The sequence below is a fragment of the Brassica oleracea genome, chromosome C4, assembly GCF_000695525.1.
Source record: "Brassica oleracea var. oleracea cultivar TO1000 chromosome C4, BOL, whole genome shotgun sequence".
In the NCBI taxonomy this organism is placed as follows: Eukaryota; Viridiplantae; Streptophyta; class Magnoliopsida; order Brassicales; family Brassicaceae; genus Brassica; species Brassica oleracea.
The window spans coordinates 38,266,532-38,288,485 of NC_027751.1; the positions used below are offsets into that span (position 1 = coordinate 38,266,532).

General features: G+C 36.3%; 4 protein-coding genes and 1 pseudogene across 4 annotated transcripts; 2 read left to right on the top strand and 3 right to left on the bottom strand.

The window, feature by feature from the left end:
* Positions 1-8,887: 8,887 nt before the first annotated feature.
* Positions 8,888-11,192, bottom strand: LOC106342760 (20S-pre-rRNA D-site endonuclease nob1). The gene is made up of 5 exons (XM_013781783.1): positions 10,815-11,192; positions 9,765-10,728; positions 9,501-9,669; positions 9,289-9,408; positions 8,888-9,210 (listed from the first exon to the last, which is right to left on the bottom strand). Exons 1-5 carry the CDS (start codon positions 11,131-11,133, stop codon positions 9,061-9,063), a joined length of 1,722 nt encoding a protein of 573 aa, XP_013637237.1. The 5' UTR covers positions 11,134-11,192; the 3' UTR covers positions 8,888-9,060.
* Positions 11,193-11,409: 217 nt separating this feature from the next.
* LOC106339504 (glutathione S-transferase T1-like) lies at positions 11,410-13,003 on the bottom strand. The gene is made up of 7 exons (XM_013778329.1): positions 12,871-13,003; positions 12,691-12,764; positions 12,419-12,479; positions 12,270-12,323; positions 12,118-12,197; positions 11,834-12,039; positions 11,410-11,745 (listed from the first exon to the last, which is right to left on the bottom strand). Exons 1-7 carry the CDS (start codon positions 12,933-12,935, stop codon positions 11,548-11,550), a joined length of 738 nt encoding a protein of 245 aa, XP_013633783.1. The 5' UTR covers positions 12,936-13,003; the 3' UTR covers positions 11,410-11,547.
* A 436-nt stretch (positions 13,004-13,439) lies between these two features.
* Positions 13,440-16,255, bottom strand: LOC106337076 (AT-hook motif nuclear-localized protein 5-like). Its single transcript, XM_013776108.1, has 5 exons — positions 15,227-16,255; positions 14,517-14,584; positions 14,291-14,422; positions 14,055-14,213; positions 13,440-13,962 (listed from the first exon to the last, which is right to left on the bottom strand). Exons 1-5 carry the CDS (start codon positions 15,732-15,734, stop codon positions 13,684-13,686), a joined length of 1,146 nt encoding a protein of 381 aa, XP_013631562.1. The 5' UTR covers positions 15,735-16,255; the 3' UTR covers positions 13,440-13,683.
* A 1,148-nt stretch (positions 16,256-17,403) lies between these two features.
* On the top strand, positions 17,404-18,624 carry LOC106339902. Its single transcript, XM_013778770.1, has 2 exons — positions 17,404-17,748; positions 17,910-18,624. The coding sequence occupies exons 1-2, from the start codon at positions 17,534-17,536 to the stop codon at positions 18,487-18,489; spliced, it is 795 nt and encodes a 264-aa protein (XP_013634224.1). The 5' UTR covers positions 17,404-17,533; the 3' UTR covers positions 18,490-18,624.
* Positions 18,625-19,129: 505 nt separating this feature from the next.
* Positions 19,130-21,954, top strand: part of LOC106338831 — a 9,631-nt pseudogene continuing 6,806 nt past the window's right edge.

Consider the following 21,954-nt stretch of genomic DNA (forward strand, 5'->3'; position numbering starts at 1 on the left):
TCCATTGGTGAATACGAATCTATACAAACTGATTTTCAGAATATAAGATTTAAGTAAATTGTTTTACAACATTAGAGTATTATAAGAAAAAATCTGAAATTCCCAAATATAACAGAAATGTCGATCTGAAAATTCTAGTATCCAAACAAAAAGCTAGATCTAATAAGTGAAAACTAAAGGCATAAGAAAAACTTCTGTTGGAGATGTTTGTGTGTGGGGATGCTGAGATGTAGCTGCCACCGTGAATCAGTGAGGAGCTTGGACTGTGGAAGAGCAGAGAGAAGCTTGGACTTCAGGGGAGCAGAGAGGAGACAAGAATGCAGAGGAAAATAAAAGAGATTGGACTGCGAGTCTGCGACCACCGAGGAGACGACCGGAGACTGGACTGCTATACTGCCTTGCACCACCAGAGAGGAGATGAACGGAGAGGACACCACACCTTGCACTACCGGAGAAGAAAGAGGAGGTGAGATTCGTAGAGTTGAAAAAGAGATGAGGAGGTGAGATTCTTAGAAGGGAAAGAAAAGATGAGGAAGGGGGATGAAGATCTCAGATCTGAGAAAGAAAGATAAAAAAGGATAAATAAAAAAAAAATGTGTTTCATCCGTTAGATTAAAGTACTATCAACGGCTACGATTAGAAAAGAAGTTATCCTCGCCCTTTTACATCGACCACTAACAATCCACCTTCTTATTTTATTTTAAAATCTTGGTCAGAGAGACGCGGGGAAGGAGGGATAATTTGGCGGTGAGACTAAAATTTTTTATGTGAAAAATAATTCATTCTTTATATGATTACACTGTAATAAATTAGATTTGTAGCCATATTTTAATAAATTATATGTAAAACTACATTCTAATAAATTATATATATGACTTTATCATGATTGATACTACTTAAATTCTATATATGACTACGAAAATATTGTAATCCTTAAATAATTAGTAATGAATTTGACCTATAGCTATTTTTTAATAAGTTATATAAAGCTACATTTTAATAAACTGTATATATGACTTTGGCAAATTTTGACATTTTAAGGTTAAGATTAAACATTTGTAAGTTTAGGTTAAAGTGTATAGAGTTTGGCATTTGGGGTTTAGGCTTTAGGGATTGGTGATAACACACATACATTTGTAGGTTTATTTTAAATTGTGTGTAGTTTGAGTTTGGAGTTTAGGATTAAAGGGTTTAAGAATTGGTATTATACACAAACATTTTATAAATATATATGTTTAAAGTGTATAAAGATTGAGATTTGGGGTTTATGTTTTAGGGTTTAGGGATTGGTGATAATATATATGTTATTGATTTTTAACTATATTTTTTTATAACTATCAATTGATAAATATAATAATTATGGCAACAACTTATCTCTACCATAGGCGTAGCTATTTAGCTACAGAGATCAACGGAATCTATCTCTAGCTATATAGCCACGAATTGCTACGGTTAGCTACAAAGTCGAAATTATATATTATGTTGCCATTTTTGTAGCTAACTCGTTTAGCTACGGAAATTTCTTCGCCCGTCCGTAGCTAATCGAGTGAATTCTTGTAGTGTTATAAACATAGAATGAGACGTATTTTACAATCTCTCTCTCTCAGCTTCCTCTTTCTCCATTGCATGTTCTTTTGTCTACTTCTCCGTGAACTTTTCATCTTTCTCATCTTTCTTATTTTCTTCGTCCTGTTTACAATGCGTTGTTGATATAAATTAATTGTTTTGTACTATATATTTAACAAAGATAGTATAGTACAATATCAATACAATGATTTAACAAACCCTCACGCATGGGGATGTTGAACGTTATCCACATTCGTACAAAATTAACACAGATATCAATGCATGGCTATATTCTTAATAAATGGAGTTGTTATGAATATTAAGCAAAATGACCCTAATAATATCTGATATAAAGTGGTAATTATTGTAATCGATAAAATTAGAATTATTGTAATCGATTAATTTTCAGCATGCTGTTGTCTTGTAGTATTTTTGCATGTCTCGTATATGTAAGATACATAAATATATTATTTATCACAATTATATAGTAATAATTCTTTTGTATTCTTAATAAATGATTACTTGTGCAAATAAATATATATTTAAAATCCCCAGATTATATCAAAGTGTTGATATGGATTTAGATATGATTGATTTGGTTAAATCAGTTTTGAATAAAAAAATGCTTTGATAATTTTAATTCTTAATTTGATTAGAATTTAAAATTAAGATTATCTAAGAATAATTCATATTTTATTTACATTAAAATTAATTTAATTATTTTAATTCAAGTAAAATGCATATAAGATATGCATTAGTTATTTTTATTTTGTATTAGATATAAATTTTAAATAGAAACCATGTGTTAGTGATCCAGTGGTTAAACTCAATCTGGGAAGACATGGGTTCGAGTGCCGCTGGAAAGTGATTATCTTGAGGGATCTTCGGGCCCAATACTGAGAAGCATGCTAACGTGTGGTCACTGGTGGGATTTACATGGAGTGATCACCAACACTCTTGGATGCCTCTGCAGGCTCCCCGACTAAGCTCCGGTAGACGGTCATTGGCGATAGTCAGATCCTCTCAAGGTTTCGGATACCAGGATCATCAAAAATAAAAAAAAATTAATAGAAAATTAAATGGGATTAAAATTAATTTCTCAATAAATTTCAGTAATTTTTGTTGTTAACCCAATTTTATCAACTATCAATGCTCGTTTCGTTGTAAGATTCGCTTGACAAAGCAATGTATCTGCAATTAAATGAGTGAGTGGATGATAACGGTTACCATGTGAAATAAGATTGGTTTAGTTGACTAAACTATCAAAACGGTTTTCGTCTTGAAGAAATAGGTTGGATAAGAAATAAGATGTCGTCTAACAACCAATAATTATATTTCATATTATTATCAAAGTGTTGCTTACTTTTTTACACCAATTCCTTATATTAAAATTAAAAGCCCAATTAATGAACTAAGTCGGTTACAACCACAGAGATCATCGACGGCAAACTGATAAACGAATATAACTAAGATATGACAAAAAATAGATGTGGCTATGGAGAGAACGGATCCATAGAGAAGCTTCACTTGTAATCCTAAAACCCACGTTCGAAGAAACACAAAGAAGTCGAGATCGACGTTGAAGAACCCAACTAATAGGTTTTGAGAGTAAGAAGTCTGTGAAACTCCGTAAAGGATAACAGCTCTGGTGAGAGGGTCGCAGTGACGACTATGTAAAGAATCGTCGATGCTTGAGACAATGAAATATAATGGACACGCAGCGGTGATGTAGTAATGAGCAGATCTGACGAGTTCACACTCTTGCTCAGTAGTTCATGCGACGAGGAAAGGTGTGGGGGATCATAGAGTGGACTCTATGAAGAACCGTCGATGCTTGAGACGACATATTGTGATGGAAACACAGCGGTGATGCAGCAGCAAGAATATCTGGTGAGTCCACACTCTTACATAGAACTTCTGGCGACGAGGAAAGGGATGGGACGATCGTGAGGCCGGCTCTTTGAAGAACCGTTGATGTTTGAGATGACATTGTGTGATGGGGAGGCAGCGGTGACATAGAGGCGAACAAATTTGGCGAATCCACACTATTGCACAGTAGGCGTTACGACAGTTGAATAGAACAATGTTGAATCAGAGCAGAGGGGTCGTCGCTTTAAACGAAAGCTTCACAATGGAAGATTCAGCGAACAAACCAAAGTCCAAAAGGTGGTCGTAGACCTGTAGAGTCTCGGTAGGGAATGATGAAGATGGGGTGACATAAATGGTATTGGTGGTGCATAGGTGACAAAGTGTGATGATGGCAGCGGCGTTGAAGGAGATGCGACAATGGGGTTGGAGGGGAACATGGGATTGGAACTAATAACAGTTGTGGACCAGACACAAAAGATTCACCGGAGATAGTAGAAGCAATCTCCAGCTGGAGAGTAAGGACCGTCACGACTGTATGGGGCGTGGTAGTGGTGGCTGATTCCGGCTGACGAAAGTACCAACACAGAGCAGGTGGAGGTGCATCAAAAACAGAGAAGCAAGCAGATCTGTTAGGCACACGCTTGAGCTGAGCAGTTTCAGAGTGTTCACTCGACCTAAGCAGTGCTGTGGCGGTGGCGAGAAGAGCAGATGGAGCGACAGTGAGGCAAGAGGAAGCAGTGACAGTAACGAAGCGAACACGAGGCATCACGATGGTAAGACGAACAAGAGAAGAGACTGTGGTGAAACAGGTGGAAGGAGCAACAATGGCGAATGGAGAAAATGAAGGGTTAGTGACAGAGCCAAAGCTCAATCGGATTTTAGTGAAATATGGATCTTGAAATATTATATTTGATGAAAATGTTTTGAATATAATACAAATTTTCTTAATTGTTGAGATTTCTCAAATTTCTGAACATTATATTAACATTTTCTATTTTTCTATTCCAGCAATGTTAACTCCTCTCAACTTGTTTTCAGTGAGATATGTTCTCAAGAAGAAAAAACTGAATGGATTGAACTCCTTCAATGATATCGAAACCCGAGAATTGTTCTCAAACAAGAGAGTAGGAACAAAAGAAAGGGTAGGCCAAGCTGGATTGTGAATCCTAGCAAGTCTAATCCTTCTTTTAAGTTTAATCCTTGTTTGGAATATCTAAAAAGGAAGAAAACTTTTGAAATATCGTAATCTGGCATTAATATTATAGAAGTAAATGTTACCACTAGTGATTTTATTTCTTGGCTATTGGATATCGGTTCTCGTGCTCATATTTGTACAAGTATGAATAGTCTAAGCAACAGTAGAATTTTGGAGAAATGACAAGTGGACCTACGCGTGGAAAACGAAGAAAGAGTTGTTGTATTGCCGTGGAAACATTTCATTTGTCTTTACCTTTAAGTTTGGTATTAGAACTTAAGAATTGCTACTATGTATCTACTATAAGTAGGAATATTATTTCCATTCCTTGTTTGAATTTGGAAGGATTTCAATTTTCGATTAAAAAATGTATTGTTCTTTTGATCGTAATGATATTTTTTATAGTAGCGGCCTATTAGAGAATAGACTTTATATTCTAGACCAAAGCATGTCTATCTATAACATTAATTAGTACCACAAGATTCAAGTATAGTGATATGAATCAAATCTTTTAGCATTGTTGTTTGGTTTACATAAATGAGAAGCCCATTCAAAAGCTTTATAATGATGGACTTTTGAACTCATTTGATTATGAATCATATGAAAAAAGTGAAACTTGTTCGTTGGGTAAAATGAATAAGGCTCCTTTTACTGGACATAGTGAAAGAGCTAAAACCTTGTTGGAACTTGTACATACTGAAGTATGTTGATCAGCGAGTATAATTACTAGAGGAAACTATCAGTCCTTCAGTAGATATGATTATTTTTATCCAATGATATATAAGTTTGAATCTTATGAAAAGTTGAAAGAATTTCAGAGTAAAGTATAAATCAACTTGACAAGAAAATAAAACCTCTTCGATCTGATCGAGGTGGAAGATATTTGATTCAAGCGTTCAATGATCATCTGAGAGAAACTCACTCCTCCAAGAATACCACAATTGTGTTGTGTATATGAAAGAAGGAACCAGACTTTATTAGATATATTTTAATTTATTATGAGTTTTACAGATCTTCCATTATCTTTTTGAGGATACGCTCTATAAACGTATGCATTTAGGCTAAATAGATGTCTATCAAAATCAGTTGAGAAGACACCATATGAGATATGGACAAGAAAAGTTCCAATTTTGTCTTTTCTCAAAATTTGGAGTTCTGATGCTTATGTCAAACGTATATTTACTGATAGGCTTGGACCCTAATCTGATAAATACTACTTCATTGGTTGTCCAAAAGAAACCAAATTATTACTTTTACAACTCCATCGAGACAAAATGTTTGTTTCTCAAAGTAGCGTTTTCTATAAAGAGAATTTTTTTTCCAAGAAGAACAGTGGGAGTAGAGTACAGCTCTAAGAAATTCAAGAAACGCAGGCGGTTGTTTTCATCTTCTCAAGAAGATAACCAATTAGATTTACGAAGAGTCGTAGAATCTTCACATGTGGAACCGGAGGTATGTAGGTCCAAAAGGACACGTCACAAACCTGATATATATGGGGTTTGAGTGACAGATATACAGAAAGTTTAGGGTATTGGATCCAGTCGGAGCTATGATTTTAGTATACGGATATGTGCCTTCTGGATATCCAGGTCTTGGATATTCTTCTACATATTGTATTACGCGTGCGTATCTGGATCCGGATATGGATCCGTATAGAAATAAAATAGATTTTTTAAAATATTAAATTCTTAAAATAATACATAAATCAAATATCTATACAAAATTTATAATATATATATGATTACAAAACTAAATATAATACTACAAGACTAATTTATGTATAAATATTAACATATCAACTATAATTATTAATAAAATTTAATATATTAAAAAAAATCTGAGTCTGATCAGAATATGCAGATTTAAAAATTGATTCAGATCCATTTTCGGCGGATCTGACATTTGACTATCCAAATTCGGATCCAGTCACCCTTGATGCCCTATTTTCAGAGCAGATCAGAGCGGATCTCAGATTGGATTCGGGTCCTAGATAGGCCCTACTATTTTATGCTTTATACTAGCGTGAAAATAAGAAACTCAAAGGCTCTCACCTTGTTCTGACCAAGGCGACTCAATCAAAAGCGCGCCATGGCGAGGGCCTTGCCAAATCACCATTGCCATAAAGGTTTATGCCGTTATGACAGTCGCCATGGTGCGTCTTGTGCCTTGACGCTCAACCTTTCAAGAGTGCGTTACACGAGGGGTGGGGGTTCGGATACCCGTTAGGATTCGGGTCGGATATTTGAGTATTTCGGTATAGAAGTATAAAACATGTTCGGGTAGTATTTCTATACTTCGGGTTGGTTTCGGGTATTTTTAGTTCGGGTTCAGGTATTTCGGATATAACCGAAAAACCAAAGCATTTGATATTTTTTTGAATTGCTGATAAAAAAATTTTAAAATCACATAATTATTGCAAAAAAAAACGGTTTCCTCTCTTGCTTTCGTTACTAACACGATCGAGAGTAACAAGGAAAGCTCCATGTATGGAAACTATCTCTCCGTATGAAGAATGACAAGATGGTTCAAGGTGGCTCCGGTTGTTACAATGACGTTTATGGTGGATATCGTTGATGACGGTGACAACTAATGTCTCCGAGAAACCTTACATAGATCATGAGAATAACAATATTTTAGGAAATAAAATCTTGTATGAAGAGAAGATGAGAGTTGGAAGATGCAGATGGTGCCTTAATCTCTCACATTTAAGAAAGAGATACATATTTATATATATGTGCACACGTTTAGGTTAGAAAAAATAGTGATTTAGTATTGATTTTATATAATATTAATTAAGAGAAAATTGTCATTACATATTGGATGAAAGATATAGATTTGGGTTAAAGTATACATATGTTCGGATGACTTAGGATATTATTTCAGGTTTTGGATATACCTGATCGGGCTCGGGTATCCAAACTTGTTCAACACAAAACATGTTCGGGTATTTTGTTACTTCGATTCGGATTCAGTTCAGTTTTTCGAATCGGGGTCGGATTTGAATTTGGATGTCGGATAAAATGTCCAGCCCTACATTGCACTATAAGATACTTTTGTCTTTTCTTTAAGATCCAAAGTCACATTATAACTGAGAAGTATTTTTTTTTTGTGTCTATGAGAATATTTGGGCGTCTGAATGCGGTAATATAGTAAAACTTCGGATCCGTCAAAACCAAATCCGGATTCGAATATCTTAATTTTTCCAGATATCCGGACCATATTTCCAAATATATTAAATTTAATTTTATTAATAATTATATTGATATAATTGTATTTATACATAAAATTATTTTTTGATATTATAATTTTTTGATATTATATTATATATATACACATAAAACTTGTGTAATATTTAAATTAAGTATAATTTTTAGAATTATAGTATTAAAAAAATTTTATGAATCCGAATCCGGATATTATAGTACGATATCTAAATGGATATCCGGATCCGGATACCCAAAATTGGTTAGATTTTAACAATTTATTTAGGATATTTATTATGTGTTAGGTTTATAGATATGTTAATTTTTTAATTAACTTTTAATTAAAAACATTTTTTTTTTGTTTCCCAACAATTTTGTTTATCATTATTTAACATTTTAATATATAAATATATAATATGGATATTTACATAGTGTGGATGTGGATGGTTATTAAGATTCTTTGAATATGTTTTGTGTTAATTTGTTAAATAACACTATACAATAGTATATTATATGGACAAACAGATAATTAAAACCAATAAACACTAAACATATATCCAATTACATATATAATAATAAAAAGAACAAAGATAAGCTGTATAAAAAAAATGGACGGACGAGTTGTCCACATACTTCTCACAGATCGGTAAGAGATTCATCAAAGATAAAGACATGTTTTTTTAACTTTGTTATCTCTTTGCTTTGAGTCCTTGTGATTCGAAATTGTTGAGATCAACATGTTCACGGAGGAGCCTATCCATCTGCTGTGCTCTTGTACTTACTTGGCATGTCAAACACCTTTTGTTAAAACTCCCGACATAGATACTCGGATCAATCTGTCCAAAAGGACATGACCACCATTTAAACATCAACGATCATAATAATCACAAGTATTACATATACCTTCTGTTCCACTTTTACTTTCGTCCCTTCTCCAATTATCTCCTGAACGACTCCTTAAGCTCCTTCTCCTCGGCAGGGGGAATCGACTATTCGTTTCAAAACATTTCTTAAATAAATACAAACTATTGGTTTATGTTTCTTAAAAGAATAATAGGATTGAGACCAAAACTGTGCCACAACCATGGCTAAATATTTGAAAGTGAATTCCAAAGAAAATGAAAAACAAAACAGAGCCAAAAGTATAATTCATAAGATAGCAAATATAACCACAATACAATTGTTCTCATAGAAGAGATGCTTGTTATGCGGGTAGAAACAAATAGATCAGTGCATAGAACGCGAGTAATGGTTGTCATTAGGGTTCCGTTTCTGACTGAAAACGGCCATAGCTTTTCTCACTGGAGGCTGCAATGGTGCCTTTTTATCACTGTGATGGTTCATGAACACATCGTCTGATATAAAATACTCATCTCCCTAAACAACAAAGCAAAACCACAATATAATCAAATCAAAATGTTTTTTTCCTCCATAAGAGTTTCTATAGCTACTAACCGCTTTGCTTGCTTTCTTCTTGGTCTTGGGATGGAGGTACTTTTGAGGAAGTTGATCTTCCCTTAGAACCAGATTCTTGGTGATTGCGTCTCTTCCGCTTTTAGGCATCGGTATCGAAAACTGCACAAAGAAAACGAGGGTTTCTTGTTAAAATGCAGAGCAAGTAACGAACAGCAAATCATGGTTGTTTCTGCTTATAACCGACTACTTACTTTAGTCCCTCGAAGTGTTACACGTGGTTTACGTGCAGCTATGATGGTGCCATTCTCGCCTATTGTAACCGCTACTTTGCGCAGAGTGCCGCCATTACCGCACTTGGGACAGAAGATTCTTCCAATTTCAGGAGTTACTGTGTAGCAAGCATGGCATGTCAACACCCACCTGAACATCCAAGTGCAATCAAGTATAAGACTTCCCCCTCGGCTAATGAAAAGTGTTTGAGGGATAAGAGGAACATCTGATTCATAAAGTTGTACCTGTTTAGTTGGCGAATTTGCATACCTCCGGGTGCAAGCAAACGCAAACCCATTTGAATAATAACATTTTGCATCGCGTAGTCACCAGTTATACAAGCTACACTGGACTCAGATAAGGCTCTCAACGACCAACTCTGCTCGCTGCTACCATCATCTGCCATCGACGATGCCTCAAAGGTATCACCACCCTCACTAGCAATGTCGACTTCAGCATCATCCTCACCATTCGTCTCTTCAGGTTCTTCTTGGAGAGCCTTTAATGAGTCTTCCTCCAACCTAATACCTTTCAAGATGGACGAAAGCTCTTCATCATCCTTTCCGCTATCTTTTGCACACTTCTTTTCACCAGCTTTGTCAGCTTCTTGATCTTTCTGAAATTCTTGCTCAGCCAAGGCATTGTAATGTTCCCACTTGGCCTTTCTCCTAAGGAACTTCCTGTGAGTACTGCTACTAACCGCAGGCCTCCATTCACCACCACCATCTTCATCATCATCATTTCCCCCCTGAGATGCATCTATTCCTTCCACCACCATCTTACCCTCAATCTTCACCTCTGTTTTCTTAGGCGGGTACCTCTTCTGCCTCCTCCCGCCTTCCTCCTCATCCTCTTCTTGACCCTCCGTCTGAGACGCAACATCACCAACCTCAGAACAGCTGTCCGAGGGAGGAAGGATGTTCATGTTAAGGTCTTTAAGCGGAAGGATCTTGGAAGTAGTGTTCGATTTCTCCTCAGTCTCGTTCTCTAGCGCCTCCCACTCCTCCAAGTTAGCCACATTAGACCCCCATCCAGGCAACTCCTTCTCAGGTAATCTCTTAACCCTAACAGTCTGAATAGGCGGAGGAACATCTCTAAGATTCTTGGTCCCATGAACCTCAGCCTCGAGCGTGTACGTCAAAGCAATCAACTTAAGATCAACATCAGAGAGTGTTTGCAAGTCTCCAGTAGCTTTAGCAAATTTAATAACTGCACAAACAAACAAAAAACAATAACTGCTTTCAACCATCGAATCCAATCTAACCACCTCAAAAAGAAGAATCAATTTGCTTTACCTTTACTGAGGGATTCAGGAGAAGGCTCCATGGTTTCGATGGTGAAAGGTATGAACTCGAGACGACGACGAGAGTTAGGGTCACGAATCTCCGAGAGTACTTCGGGGACGGTTACGAATTTGTCGGTGAAGTTGGTTAAGCTCTGGCTACCGTCGATGACGGCGTTGGCGTCGACGACCGCCATGGATATCCCCTTTGTGGATTTGCAGTTTCCGACCATGCCGAGAATCGCCGACGGAGCTACGTCGGTTGTCGGAGGCTTTGAGGGGGGATCTTTCTTCACTATGGAACTCCACATCGATGCTGGCTTCGGATCCATGATTGCTCCCGTTCGAGTTTCGTTTGTTTGCCGCTTTCAGTGAAGACTGAGAGATAAGAGTAGCGACGAAGAAGAGAGGTAAAACCCTAGGGTTACGAAAAACGTCGTCGTTTTTGTTCAAATATTTGAATGGGCTTCCGTTAGGCCTAAGTAAATGGGAATTCATTTGTTTATGGTCTCAAAGCCCATATATCTCGCTTTATTTTGCGCATGTTCAAACAAATGGGCAAATATTTGTTAACTGTAGATTTATTTTCAAATGGGTGGGTCTCACTTATATGTTTATTTTGAAACAGCCCTGATAAGTGATTACAAATACATTGGTTCCGATTACAGTGTAAATGTTGGACCGAGTTATTACAGTGATCCCCTAAACCGGGGTTTTCACAAACAGCCCTCGATACAAATTTGTTATTACATCTTAGATTGAAAAGCCGGTTTAGATACGGTTGTTCCCATCTTCCGCTGCTTCTCAACTTTGTCTTTAGCTCCATAAAGGGTTTTATGAACCACATCAAAGTGAGGCTGCGTCGCCTTTCTCGTATTCTCAATCCATTCCTCAACTTTCTTGCAAGGAGTAAACAATCTAAGACGATCTTTCTCATCCAAAACCTGCAAAATATCACACACAATCAGATGCCAAAACATAGCAAAGGAAGATATACTTTTTGATTACTTTGGAAAATGTATGTTTGTGTACCTGGAGTTGCACAAGTTCGCATACAAGGCTGAGATCAGCTATGGATGGTTGGTTGCTTCCGAGCAAGAATTTAGCATTGCCCTTAAGCCAAAAAGTCTCTAGAGTGGACAGAGACTTGGTTAGTATCTGCTCAGCTTCAGCAGCTGCTTTCGAGTCCAGAGAACCGCCAAGAAATGGAGCTAGAACACTATTCATTACATATCCAGCTGAACAATAATACGAAGCTGGTCATTCTAAAATTGACTCCATACCGAATATGAATAATATTAAAGTGTGTAATATACCTGCACCAGGGCGTAAATTGGTGTGATGCCAATCCAAGACAGAGTGAATCTTGGCTCTCTTGGAAAGATCATTCGGGTACCTAATGAACGAATATAGTAAACGAACACCTTCGTATTCAAGAACATGTGTCAAAACAAATAAGACCACGTACCAATGATCAGCTACACTCGGGAATGCAGAGGAAAGATAAATCAAGATGGCGTGACTGCCAGATGAATATTACTTCAGGTTAAGATTCATTAAAAAAAAAGAAGAAGCAAGAAATGCAAAAGAGAAGGAAGAAATTTTAATGTGTGTAACCTCTCGAAGAGCTTAAGTCTGCCGTCAACAATAGTTGGAACTTTCCCCAATGGGTTAATCTCTGAGATAAATTTCAGGATTTAGATAAAGTCTCAGCAATCCATAAGTAGAGACCAAATCAAGACAATATATACAAGTATTTTCTCAGAACTGGAAATGAATCTACCATAACTCTCAAGTTACAGATTACTACAACTTGTGCAAGCAATACACAGTTTTTGTCATCGAAATAAAACGAACACTGAACCTTTTGTCAGATTAGTTATACGAACCTTTGAATTCAGGGGATAATTGCTGACGCTTCGCCAAGATAATCAGAACCTCATCGAATTCGATTCCATTAACCCTTAAATCAAAAGTATAGTCAAATCATCAAGTATAAGATTATTAATTTTTTTTTTTTTAAAAGCTGAATCATCTCCAGAATTAACAAGGAAAGATAACGAAGTTACTTGCAGAATATGATTACAGCACGAGACGGCTGTGACATACGATCTGCATACACTTTCACCTTCATCTTCCTCTTCTCCTTCTGTTGTGTGGATCAGAATGTTTTACAAGACCGAAAGGTAATTATTTGGGAAGAAGTGTCCGACAAAGAAAATTAGCTTGCTGTTTCTGCTTCACATTTTAAGACTCCATGCCGTTTTATTTTTGAAAACGACAAACAAGCATATCCCTACGTATTGATACAGGTCTCCCAAACTAAGATACCCGAAACTGCAAACAATCCGTTAATCTTTATTACTGTCAAATGTATTTCAAACTCTCAAACAAATGTTGTATCATTGTAAAAAGGTGCTTTAGTTGAATAAATTTTCATTCTGTTAAAACGATTTATTTAACAAAATCATTATACAACTTAGTTATTTTTTTCATGTGTTTCCTTCAACTTCGTTATTGTTAGATTTGTGCTCCAACAACATAATTTTGAAAAATCAAATTATGAATCACAACCAGTCAGTTAAACGAAAGAACACCAAGTTTATTAAGAAGCTAAGCTTGATGTAGCCAACAATTTATATAAATAAACTCCTTAGAAATAGAAAATGAATTATGTTACAACAGTCAACAGATCAAATGTTAAGATAAAAAAAGGAAGAAAAAAATTCAAATCCTGAAGTCTCTCTGGTAACATCTTACTCCCAAGAAAATCCAAAACTAAGAAGAAGAAATCTACAACAACAGTTCATATACAGCACCAACGATATCTGTATGATGCTGCAATGTTCTAATAAGTAGTAGAAAGAACAAGACTGACTGAATCATCCCCGTGTCAAGTCAATATCAGTGAGGTGGTTATTGTTTCTTGAGTCAGTTGTTCTGCTGCCACCACCACCAGATCCTGCCCATCCTGGAGAAGAGTAGTCCAGTGGCGTCTGAGCCGCCTCTGCTGCTGATTCTGTTTCTCGTGGCGACCGCTGTTCACTGGCCGGCGTCTCCAGGCTGTTGTCCTTTTTGGTGGTGTTGTCTTCCTTTGACCCGTTTTCTTGCTTGATTACTTTAGCCTTTGCACTTCCGTATACAAAACTACACGCCACCACCTACAAAACCCACAATGCAAGTTTCGGTTTTTAAGTCCAATTAATTTGGTAAGTGTTTTAAGTTTCTGAGGTTGATACTAATGATGATATACCTGAACGAGACTGGCTGCAATAAGCGTTCCAACGGTGCCACCAATCAGAAAACCATCGTGGCGGGAGAGAGACACACTAATACCTCCAGTTCTTGATTTAGACCCACCTTCTTCATTCACCAAGTAACATCCTTGTACACTTAGTATATCAAAATGCCCCTACACAGCAACCCAAAAGAAAACAAAGAAGATGAAAATGGAGTTTGTTTGTGAGACCAAAGAGGAAAGTTTTGAACCTGAAAAGACAGAGTAGGAGCTGATGATCCGGTTTGACGAAGCGTAAAAGCAGAAGCCGTTCCTGTTCCCGACATAATACAAAGGGCTCTTGGCCTCTGTTGTGAAAACGAAAGAACTTTTGAGACAATGTCCTACAAAACAAGAAGAAAACAGATCATATAATATTAAGCAAACTCAAAACTCAAAATACCTGATCTAAAAATCAATGGAGAATTTAAAATGTACCTCTCCAGCCTCGACACTGATCACGTGGGTCGCAAAAGCAAATCCAGCTGAAGTGTTCATCCACTCACCTAAAAATAGTAAAGCCAACGAAGTTAAAAACTTTTTGTAGAAGCTCAACATCAAGTCAAAATCTAAGTACTTCTACAGCGAAGAGAAGATAACACAAGCAAACGAGAACCGGAAATTTTCATCACATTAACAGTCTTATGATTCCTTATACCAAAATCACATTCTGGATCCCTATCAGTTCTCCTCAAATTCAGAAATCACTAGGTTACCAAGATTCAACACCAGAGTTAAAAGGCTTCACTCATTAGGCACATGCATTCAAGTGCAGTTAACTAACAGTCAGATTGCTTTAACCAAAGTTAAGTCTCTAAATAACAAAGCTAAAAAGCAACGTCTAAACTTAAACATAGAATCATATCTAAGCCTATAGTATCCTAATTTCAGCTAATCACATGTTTACAAGCAACCCAGACCTGAGATGTTGTCACTCCTAACACTAAAGCTCACTCACTGGAACCCCAGCTTCCAAAACAGCAAAATGAATCAGTCAGGTTGCTTTAACCAAGAGAGCTAAACACAGCTTATTTAACTGTGGTCAAGAGTTTATTAATTAGAGCTAAATAATATGTCACACAATTCAACAAAACCAAAAGGATCCTAGTTTTTTTTTTTAACTCTAATTCAGGAAAAAGAAAGCTGACCGAGATTAGCGAGACGCTGCTTTCTCCCAGTGCCTGGAGGTCGACCTCTAGCTCGTTTAGGAGCGTTAGGATCAGAGACTGGAGAAGAGATCTTAGGCTTTTGCAAAGACTGCATCGGAGAGAGTTCAAGATCACACCCTTCGTTATTATCAGGAACATACTTCCTCGGCCGTCCTCGCTTCTTCTTAACCATCATCGGCTCCTCCGCAGCAGCAGCTACCGAGTGATGAGGCGGAGGGGTAGGAATCGGCGGCGGTTGTTGCATAGCCGGAGAAGAAGAAGAAGAAGCAGCAGCCATACCCATATGAATCCCATGGCTGAAATCTTGATGGTGTCTCTGCTCGCCCAAGGGAAACTGATGCTGCTGCTGCTGTAGCTGGAGATTAGGGTTAGACATTGGCCTGAAACCCGGCGGCGGGTGGATGTCACTCGCGGACTGAGAGGAGAAAGGTCCTCTTGGGAAGTAGAAAGGAGGAGGGAATGGCATAGCTTCTCGACCTCCTTCCATGCATTTAAAAAAAAAAAGCCTAATTTCTACCGATAGATTTAGGAATCTGGTTCTGAGTATTCAAAGTCGGAAACTTTTAGGGTTTTGAAATAGAACCCAAGATTCTTCAAGTTGGGGTTTTTGTTAAGACCATTGTAAAATTCAAGAAACCTTGGGGGATAATATCAAAGATCTGTTTTGAATTCTAGAAGAAGAAACCAAACCTAGAGCTCTGAGCTCAATATAAATGCAGATTTGAATTCGCGAAATGTGTAGTGCGAATAGGTGAAGCTGTTCCTACACTATTACAGGACTAGTAGAAAAAAGAAAAGACAATACAGAACACAGCCTAGATTTCGAAATCTAGGGTTTCTGAGATGTAAATCGCACTGTACATCAGAGGGGAGAAAAAGGGAGAAGATGACAGAAGAGACAAAAGTGAGGGAGAGAGAGAAAGAGTATGTATTAAAATTAAAAATACATTTTTAAAATTGAAGAGCGCTTTTGAGTTAAAGCATTCTCTGAACTGAACTGAAGGCTGAAAAGACTTGAACAGCAAAGCTACTCTCTCTCTCTTTTTTTTATAAACAATTAGAGATAATTCATTAATTCTGGGAAACTATTCATTAACTCATTTGATACAATAAAAGAAGTGTTACTAGTTAAATGAATACTGCTCTATGCTATAAATAAATATATAGGAAAATTCTAATTCTAAGTTACACTTTTCATATTTACTTTTAAATTATCATTATTTTTCTAATATTTTAGATTTATCATAAAAAGATAAAATTAGGCTTCTTAAATCATTTATAAGTGTTTAAAAATTATTTATAGAAGTTTATAAAGCGAATCCCTCTAAATATTATCCTTAAATAAAAATCACTAAATTCCTATATCTGAATTGTAAAATATTTTTGATTGAATGTTTTTGAAAAATTTTAACTTAATGCATTTCAAGCAATTTTTTTAAATATAACGTTCTGATAGTATGTTGTCTGATTAGATAGTTAAGACTTAATAATAAAAATTTATGGCAAAGATTATGTGTTTCTAAAAAAAATCGCTAAAGATAATGAATATAACTATGCTAAAAGATAACTTTCTAGCAAGCGAATTAATAAAAAAAATAAGAAAAAGAAAAATCATGTAATAACCAAGATATTTGTTAATATTTGACAAATAAAAAATTTATACAATAGTAAATGGGCAAAATAGCACCTTTCTAAGTTTATACTTTGAAAATTTTAATTTTTTTATTTTTCAAAATTTGAAATATTATCCCCAAAACCTCATTTCTCAACTCTAAACTCTAAACCCTAAACTCTAAACCCTAAACCCTAAACCATAAACCCTAAACCCTAAACTCTAAACCCTAAACCATAAATCCTAAATCCTAAACTCCACCCTTTAACTCTAAACTTTAAGTTTGTGACTTTTGATAAAACATCAATTGCTATTTTTGTGACTTTTGACCTTGAGTGCTAGTTTGGTAACATAAACTTGATTTAGTGCTATTTTTGTTTTTTTCTCTCGTAGTAAATATATAAAAAAAAGTCATATTTTGGTTAAAATATATTTTTCATGTTTTTTGCTGATTTTTTGTTTCCTCCCTTTAATGAAGGATAAAATAGTCATTAACCTTTCTTCTTCTTCATTAGGTCTTTTTGTTTCTGCATATTTCCAGGCGGCTGCACGATTTCTTTTTGGTTCTTTCCATCATTGTATCAAACCCTAATTTTCTCAATTTCCCTTTCCTGCAAAATCCAACCCAATTGAACTCAAAAAATTTGCGGAGCGTAATCTGAGGTTTGCGCAAGATGGGGAAACGGGGAGCTAACAAGCTTACCAAAGCTCAAGGAGGTCCGAATCTCAAGTCTGTGCTCAGACACGAGCACTTGAAGAATCTCGCTCTCTGGTCCACCGCTGGAGATACTCCCATCCCGTCGTTAGCTACTTTTTTCGGTCGGCGTCTCGCTGCCGATGGAGAAGCTTCCGACATTCCTCATGATCCTGATCTCTTCTCTTGTCAAAGGTACATTACCTTTTGCCTCTTCATAGGTTTCTTTTGTCGTGTTGCTTCTTCTTTATATCGATTAGCTAATATTTGCTTATTTGTTCAGGTAGAGAGTATCTTTTACATTTTAATGTTGATTTTTATCAAAATTGGATTTATATGTATTTTCTCTCGTGTAGATGTGAGACTGCTCTTCAGCCTGGCTTCAATTGTAATGTTAGAACCGAAAAGGTTTCTGCTAATAAGAAGAAACACATGAGGTACAAGAAGAAGAAGCCTAACATGTTTCTGCCACAGAACAATGTAGTTTACTACTGCAACTTCTGTTCTCACCGTAATCTCAAGAGAGGAACTACAAAAGGTCAGATGAAAGACATGTACCCGCCCAAGCCTAAAACAACTCGTCCACGTCCCAAGATTGATAAAGAGATGATGGTTTTAGTGCCTCAAGGAATCCAAATTAACACACTTCCTTCTTCACCTGAAAGGAGAGTTGTGAATGATCAGGTGGAGAGTAGTAGTGCTGTGGAGAATACACCAAAGCCAATGCTTACACTGGAGAGAGAGAAGAGAATAAGGAAATCCAAAAGTAAGAAACCAGTTGAGCCCGAAAGTGTTCCTGAGAAAAAAGCAACAGTTGGTGGTGGATCGAATAAGAGGAAGAGAAAAGCATGGACAAGTATGAAGGAGTTGTCTGAGACTACAACAACAAACAAGAGTTCCAGTTCTGTAAACTTTAAAATACCTTTTCTCTTGTGATCTGTTTCTGTGTGATATCTCACCCCAACACAAAATGAGCTTTTTCGAATTAGTCCCATCTCTTGTCTTTGTTTTCATCATCTTCTGCCTCTTGTATATTTGTTATTACTAATATTAGTAGTAGTATTAGTGACACTAACACAGACTAATCAATTACATGTCCTAGTCGGTATAATATGTTGTCAATATAAAACTCACTTTTTACTTGTAAAACCGAGTATATGGAGTACATATTAGTGTCAGTGACACTTACACTGGCTAGTCAATTACATGTCCTAGTCAGTATAACATGTCAATATGAAGCTCAACTATTATCTGAGATTCATAGGTCGTCAAGTACGTTATACTGGTTTTAAGATCATTGCATTCATCATATATATTTCACATATTTATTGGTGGTTTCACAGTAAATTTGTCCCCTTCACTAATCCCTACTTATATATATATTCTCACCTACTAGTCAACTCTTTTTGGGAGGGAGAATCCAAGAAAAATAAACAAAACTATACGTTCAACAAAGACCAAGATAACAAACAGAAAACAAGTTAGATATGGACTACTGGACTAGTGAACTTGTTAAGTTGTTATAGAAATCATTTGTTTCTTCTTAGTTTTGTCTCAGAACTAGAAAAGTAAAAGCATGGCAACCGCAAAATAACTCTCTGCTTTATTTGCCTTCTCCTTTCTCTTATGTCTTCTCATCACAACTAACCAAACTATGTCCGAATCCGACCACATGGAGACTTTCTGCAACAAAACATCCGGAAACTTCACTCGCAACTCAACTTACCACACAAATCTCAACGCTCTTCTCTCCATTCTAAGCAATCAGTCCTCCCTCGATAACTATTACAACCTCACGACTGGTCTAGCTTCAGACACAGTCCATGGAATGTTCTTGTGCACAGGAGACGTCAACAGAACAACTTGCAACTTCTGCGTCAAGACCGCAACAACCAAGATCTCCAAAAACTGTACCAACAGCCGTGAAGCAGTCATTTACTACTTCGATTGTATGGTTCGCTACTCTGATAGGTTCTTCCTCTCAGCTTTAGAGACACAGCCTAATACCTTTTTGTGGTCTACCGATCCAACACCCACAACATTTGGTAAATTTAGACAGAGTTTGGCTGATAAAATGGGTGAAGTTATCGTCAGATCGTCTATGTTATCTTCATCACGTACTCCATATTATCTTATGGATATGACTAGGTTCGATAACTTGTATGATCTTGAGTCTATTGTTCAGTGCACTCCTTATTTGGATCCTGGAAACTGTACCACATGCCTGAAACTTGCGTTGCAAGAGATCATTGACTGTTGTAGTGATAAGCGTTGGGCTATGATCTGGACTAGGGCTGGGTTGCGGGTCAAACCCGCACCGCCGACCCGCGAACAAATAAATTTGTACCCGCACCCGCCCCGCTTAATTTTGCGAATAACCCGCGGGATCCGCGGGTTATATTTTTATTTTAAAAAATATTTATTTAATTTAATTTTTGTAAAATATAATATAAATAATATATTTATAATTAAAATTTTAAATATTTTAAAATATTTTGATTATTATTTTTGAAAATTCCCATATTTTCTTTACAAAATATACATTTTTACAAAAAAAAATATTTTTTTTTTTTAAATGTTAAAAAAAAAAAACAAATCTCAACGCTCTTCTCTCCATTCTAAGCAATCAGTCCTCCCTCGATAACTATTACAACCTCACGACTGGTCTAGCTTCAGACACAGTCCATGGAATGTTCTTGTGCACAGGAGACGTCAACAGAACAACTTGCAACTTCTGCGTCAAGACCGCAACAACCAAGATCTCCAAAAACTGTACCAACAGCCGTGAAGCAGTCATTTACTACTTCGATTGTATGGTTCGCTACTCTGATAGGTTCTTCCTCTCAGCTTTAGAGACACAGCCTAATACCTTTTTGTGGTCTACCGATCCAACACCCACAACATTTGGTAAATTTAGACAGAGTTTGGCTGATAAAATGGGTGAAGTTATCGTCAGATCGTCTATGTTATCTTCATCACGTACTCCATATTATCTTATGGATATGACTAGGTTCGATAACTTGTATGATCTTGAGTCTATTGTTCAGTGCACTCCTTATTTGGATCCTGGAAACTGTACCACATGCCTGAAACTTGCGTTGCAAGAGATCATTGACTGTTGTAGTGATAAGCGTTGGGCTATGATCTGGACTAGGGCTGGGTTGCGGGTCAAACCCGCACCGCCGACCCGCGAACAAATAAATTTGTACCCGCACCCGCCCCGCTTAATTTTGCGAATAACCCGCGGGATCCGCGGGTTATATTTTTATTTTAAAAAATATTTATTTAATTTAATTTTTGTAAAATATAATATAAATAATATATTTATAATTAAAATTTTAAATATTTTAAAATATTTTGATTATTATTTTTTAAAATTCCCATATTTTCTTTACAAAATATACATTTTTACAAAAAAAAATATTTTTTTTTTTTAAATGTTAAAAAAAAAAAATTGCGGGTTGGCGGGTACCCGCGTTTCAAAATCCACCAACCCGCACCCGCCCCGCATAAAATGCTCATAACCCGCACCCGCACCCGCAAATCGATTTTTCTAAATTGTTCGACCTGCACCCGCCCCGCGGCGGGTCAAACGGGCCGGGCCCCGCGGGTAAAAACTCATATTCCCAGGGCTAATCTGGACTCCTAAATGTCTTGTAAGTTTTGATACCTACAACTCTTCGTTGTCGCCGCTTCCATCCCCTACTCGCACCGGTTCCTTCTCGATCAGAGGTGAGCGCATATATATATATATATAATAAGAGTTTTCCTGCGCCATGCGCAGAAATAATAATTTTTAATATAATATACTTTTTTTTCAAAAGAAAATTTTGATTTATATTTCAACATTATTAAAAAATCATAATCGTATTTTTGTAATCTTATTTCTTTTGATTTGGAATAACTATTTAAATTTGATTTTATTTAAATTTTAATAAAGATAAAATTAGATGGGGTTTTTGCCAAAACTAACCCACAACTTGATTTTAATCCCAAACATATACCTAAACTTGAATCAAATGCAAAACTAACCTAAAAGCCTAGTGAAATTACAGCTCAACCCCTTGTGACCAAACAAAAAAACAGAAGCCATTTTTACGAATATAGCCCCAGTAAATCGTCTGAGTCGTCTGAGATGTTGGAAATCGTCTGGACGACTGAAGTGTAAGTCATCTGGTACCAGTTTATTTTAAAAATAATTTATAAATCTTGTAAAAAAATATTTTGATGCGTGAAAAATAAAAATCAAGTAATTATAAACAGTTTTAAGTGATATAAATTAAGATATGATAAAATTGATTTGTTTTGAAGATAGATGAGTGGAAGTAGTGAATCATGAAATACTTTGGTTTAGGAGTTTGGCAAACATATGTTGTAGTATTGTATGTATTGTTAGGGTTA

Bases quoted from the DNA above. Each gene is read 5' to 3' on its own strand.
- LOC106342760 (XM_013781783.1), bottom strand. From the start codon at position 11,133: ATGGATCCGAAGCCAGCATCGATGTGGAGTTCCATAGTGAAGAAAGAT. The intron at 10,729-10,814 runs GTAAAGCAAATT...TTGTTTGTGCAG, and splicing joins TCCTGAATCCCTCAGTAAAG to TTATTAAATTTGCTAAAGCT. The intron at 9,409-9,500 runs GTAAGTAGTCGG...TTCTTTGTGCAG, and splicing joins TAACACTTCGAGGGACTAAA to TTTTCGATACCGATGCCTAA.
- LOC106339504 (XM_013778329.1), bottom strand. From the start codon at position 12,935: ATGAAGGTGAAAGTGTATGCAGATCGTATGTCACAGCCGTCTCGTGCT. The intron at 12,198-12,269 runs GTACGTGGTCTT...TTCGTTCATTAG, and splicing joins CCGAGTGTAGCTGATCATTG to GTACCCGAATGATCTTTCCA. The intron at 11,746-11,833 runs GTACACAAACAT...GATATTTTGCAG, and splicing joins GCGAACTTGTGCAACTCCAG to GTTTTGGATGAGAAAGATCG.
- LOC106337076 (XM_013776108.1), bottom strand. From the start codon at position 15,734: ATGGAAGGAGGTCGAGAAGCTATGCCATTCCCTCCTCCTTTCTACTTC. The intron at 14,585-15,226 runs GTCAGCTTTCTT...TACTATTTTTAG, and splicing joins GCAGCGTCTCGCTAATCTCG to GTGAGTGGATGAACACTTCA. The intron at 14,214-14,290 runs GTTCAAAACTTT...GTTGCTGTGTAG, and splicing joins CTCCTACTCTGTCTTTTCAG to GGGCATTTTGATATACTAAG.
- LOC106339902 (XM_013778770.1), top strand. From the start codon at position 17,534: ATGGGGAAACGGGGAGCTAACAAGCTTACCAAAGCTCAAGGAGGTCCG. The intron at 17,749-17,909 runs GTACATTACCTT...TCTCTCGTGTAG, and splicing joins GATCTCTTCTCTTGTCAAAG to ATGTGAGACTGCTCTTCAGC.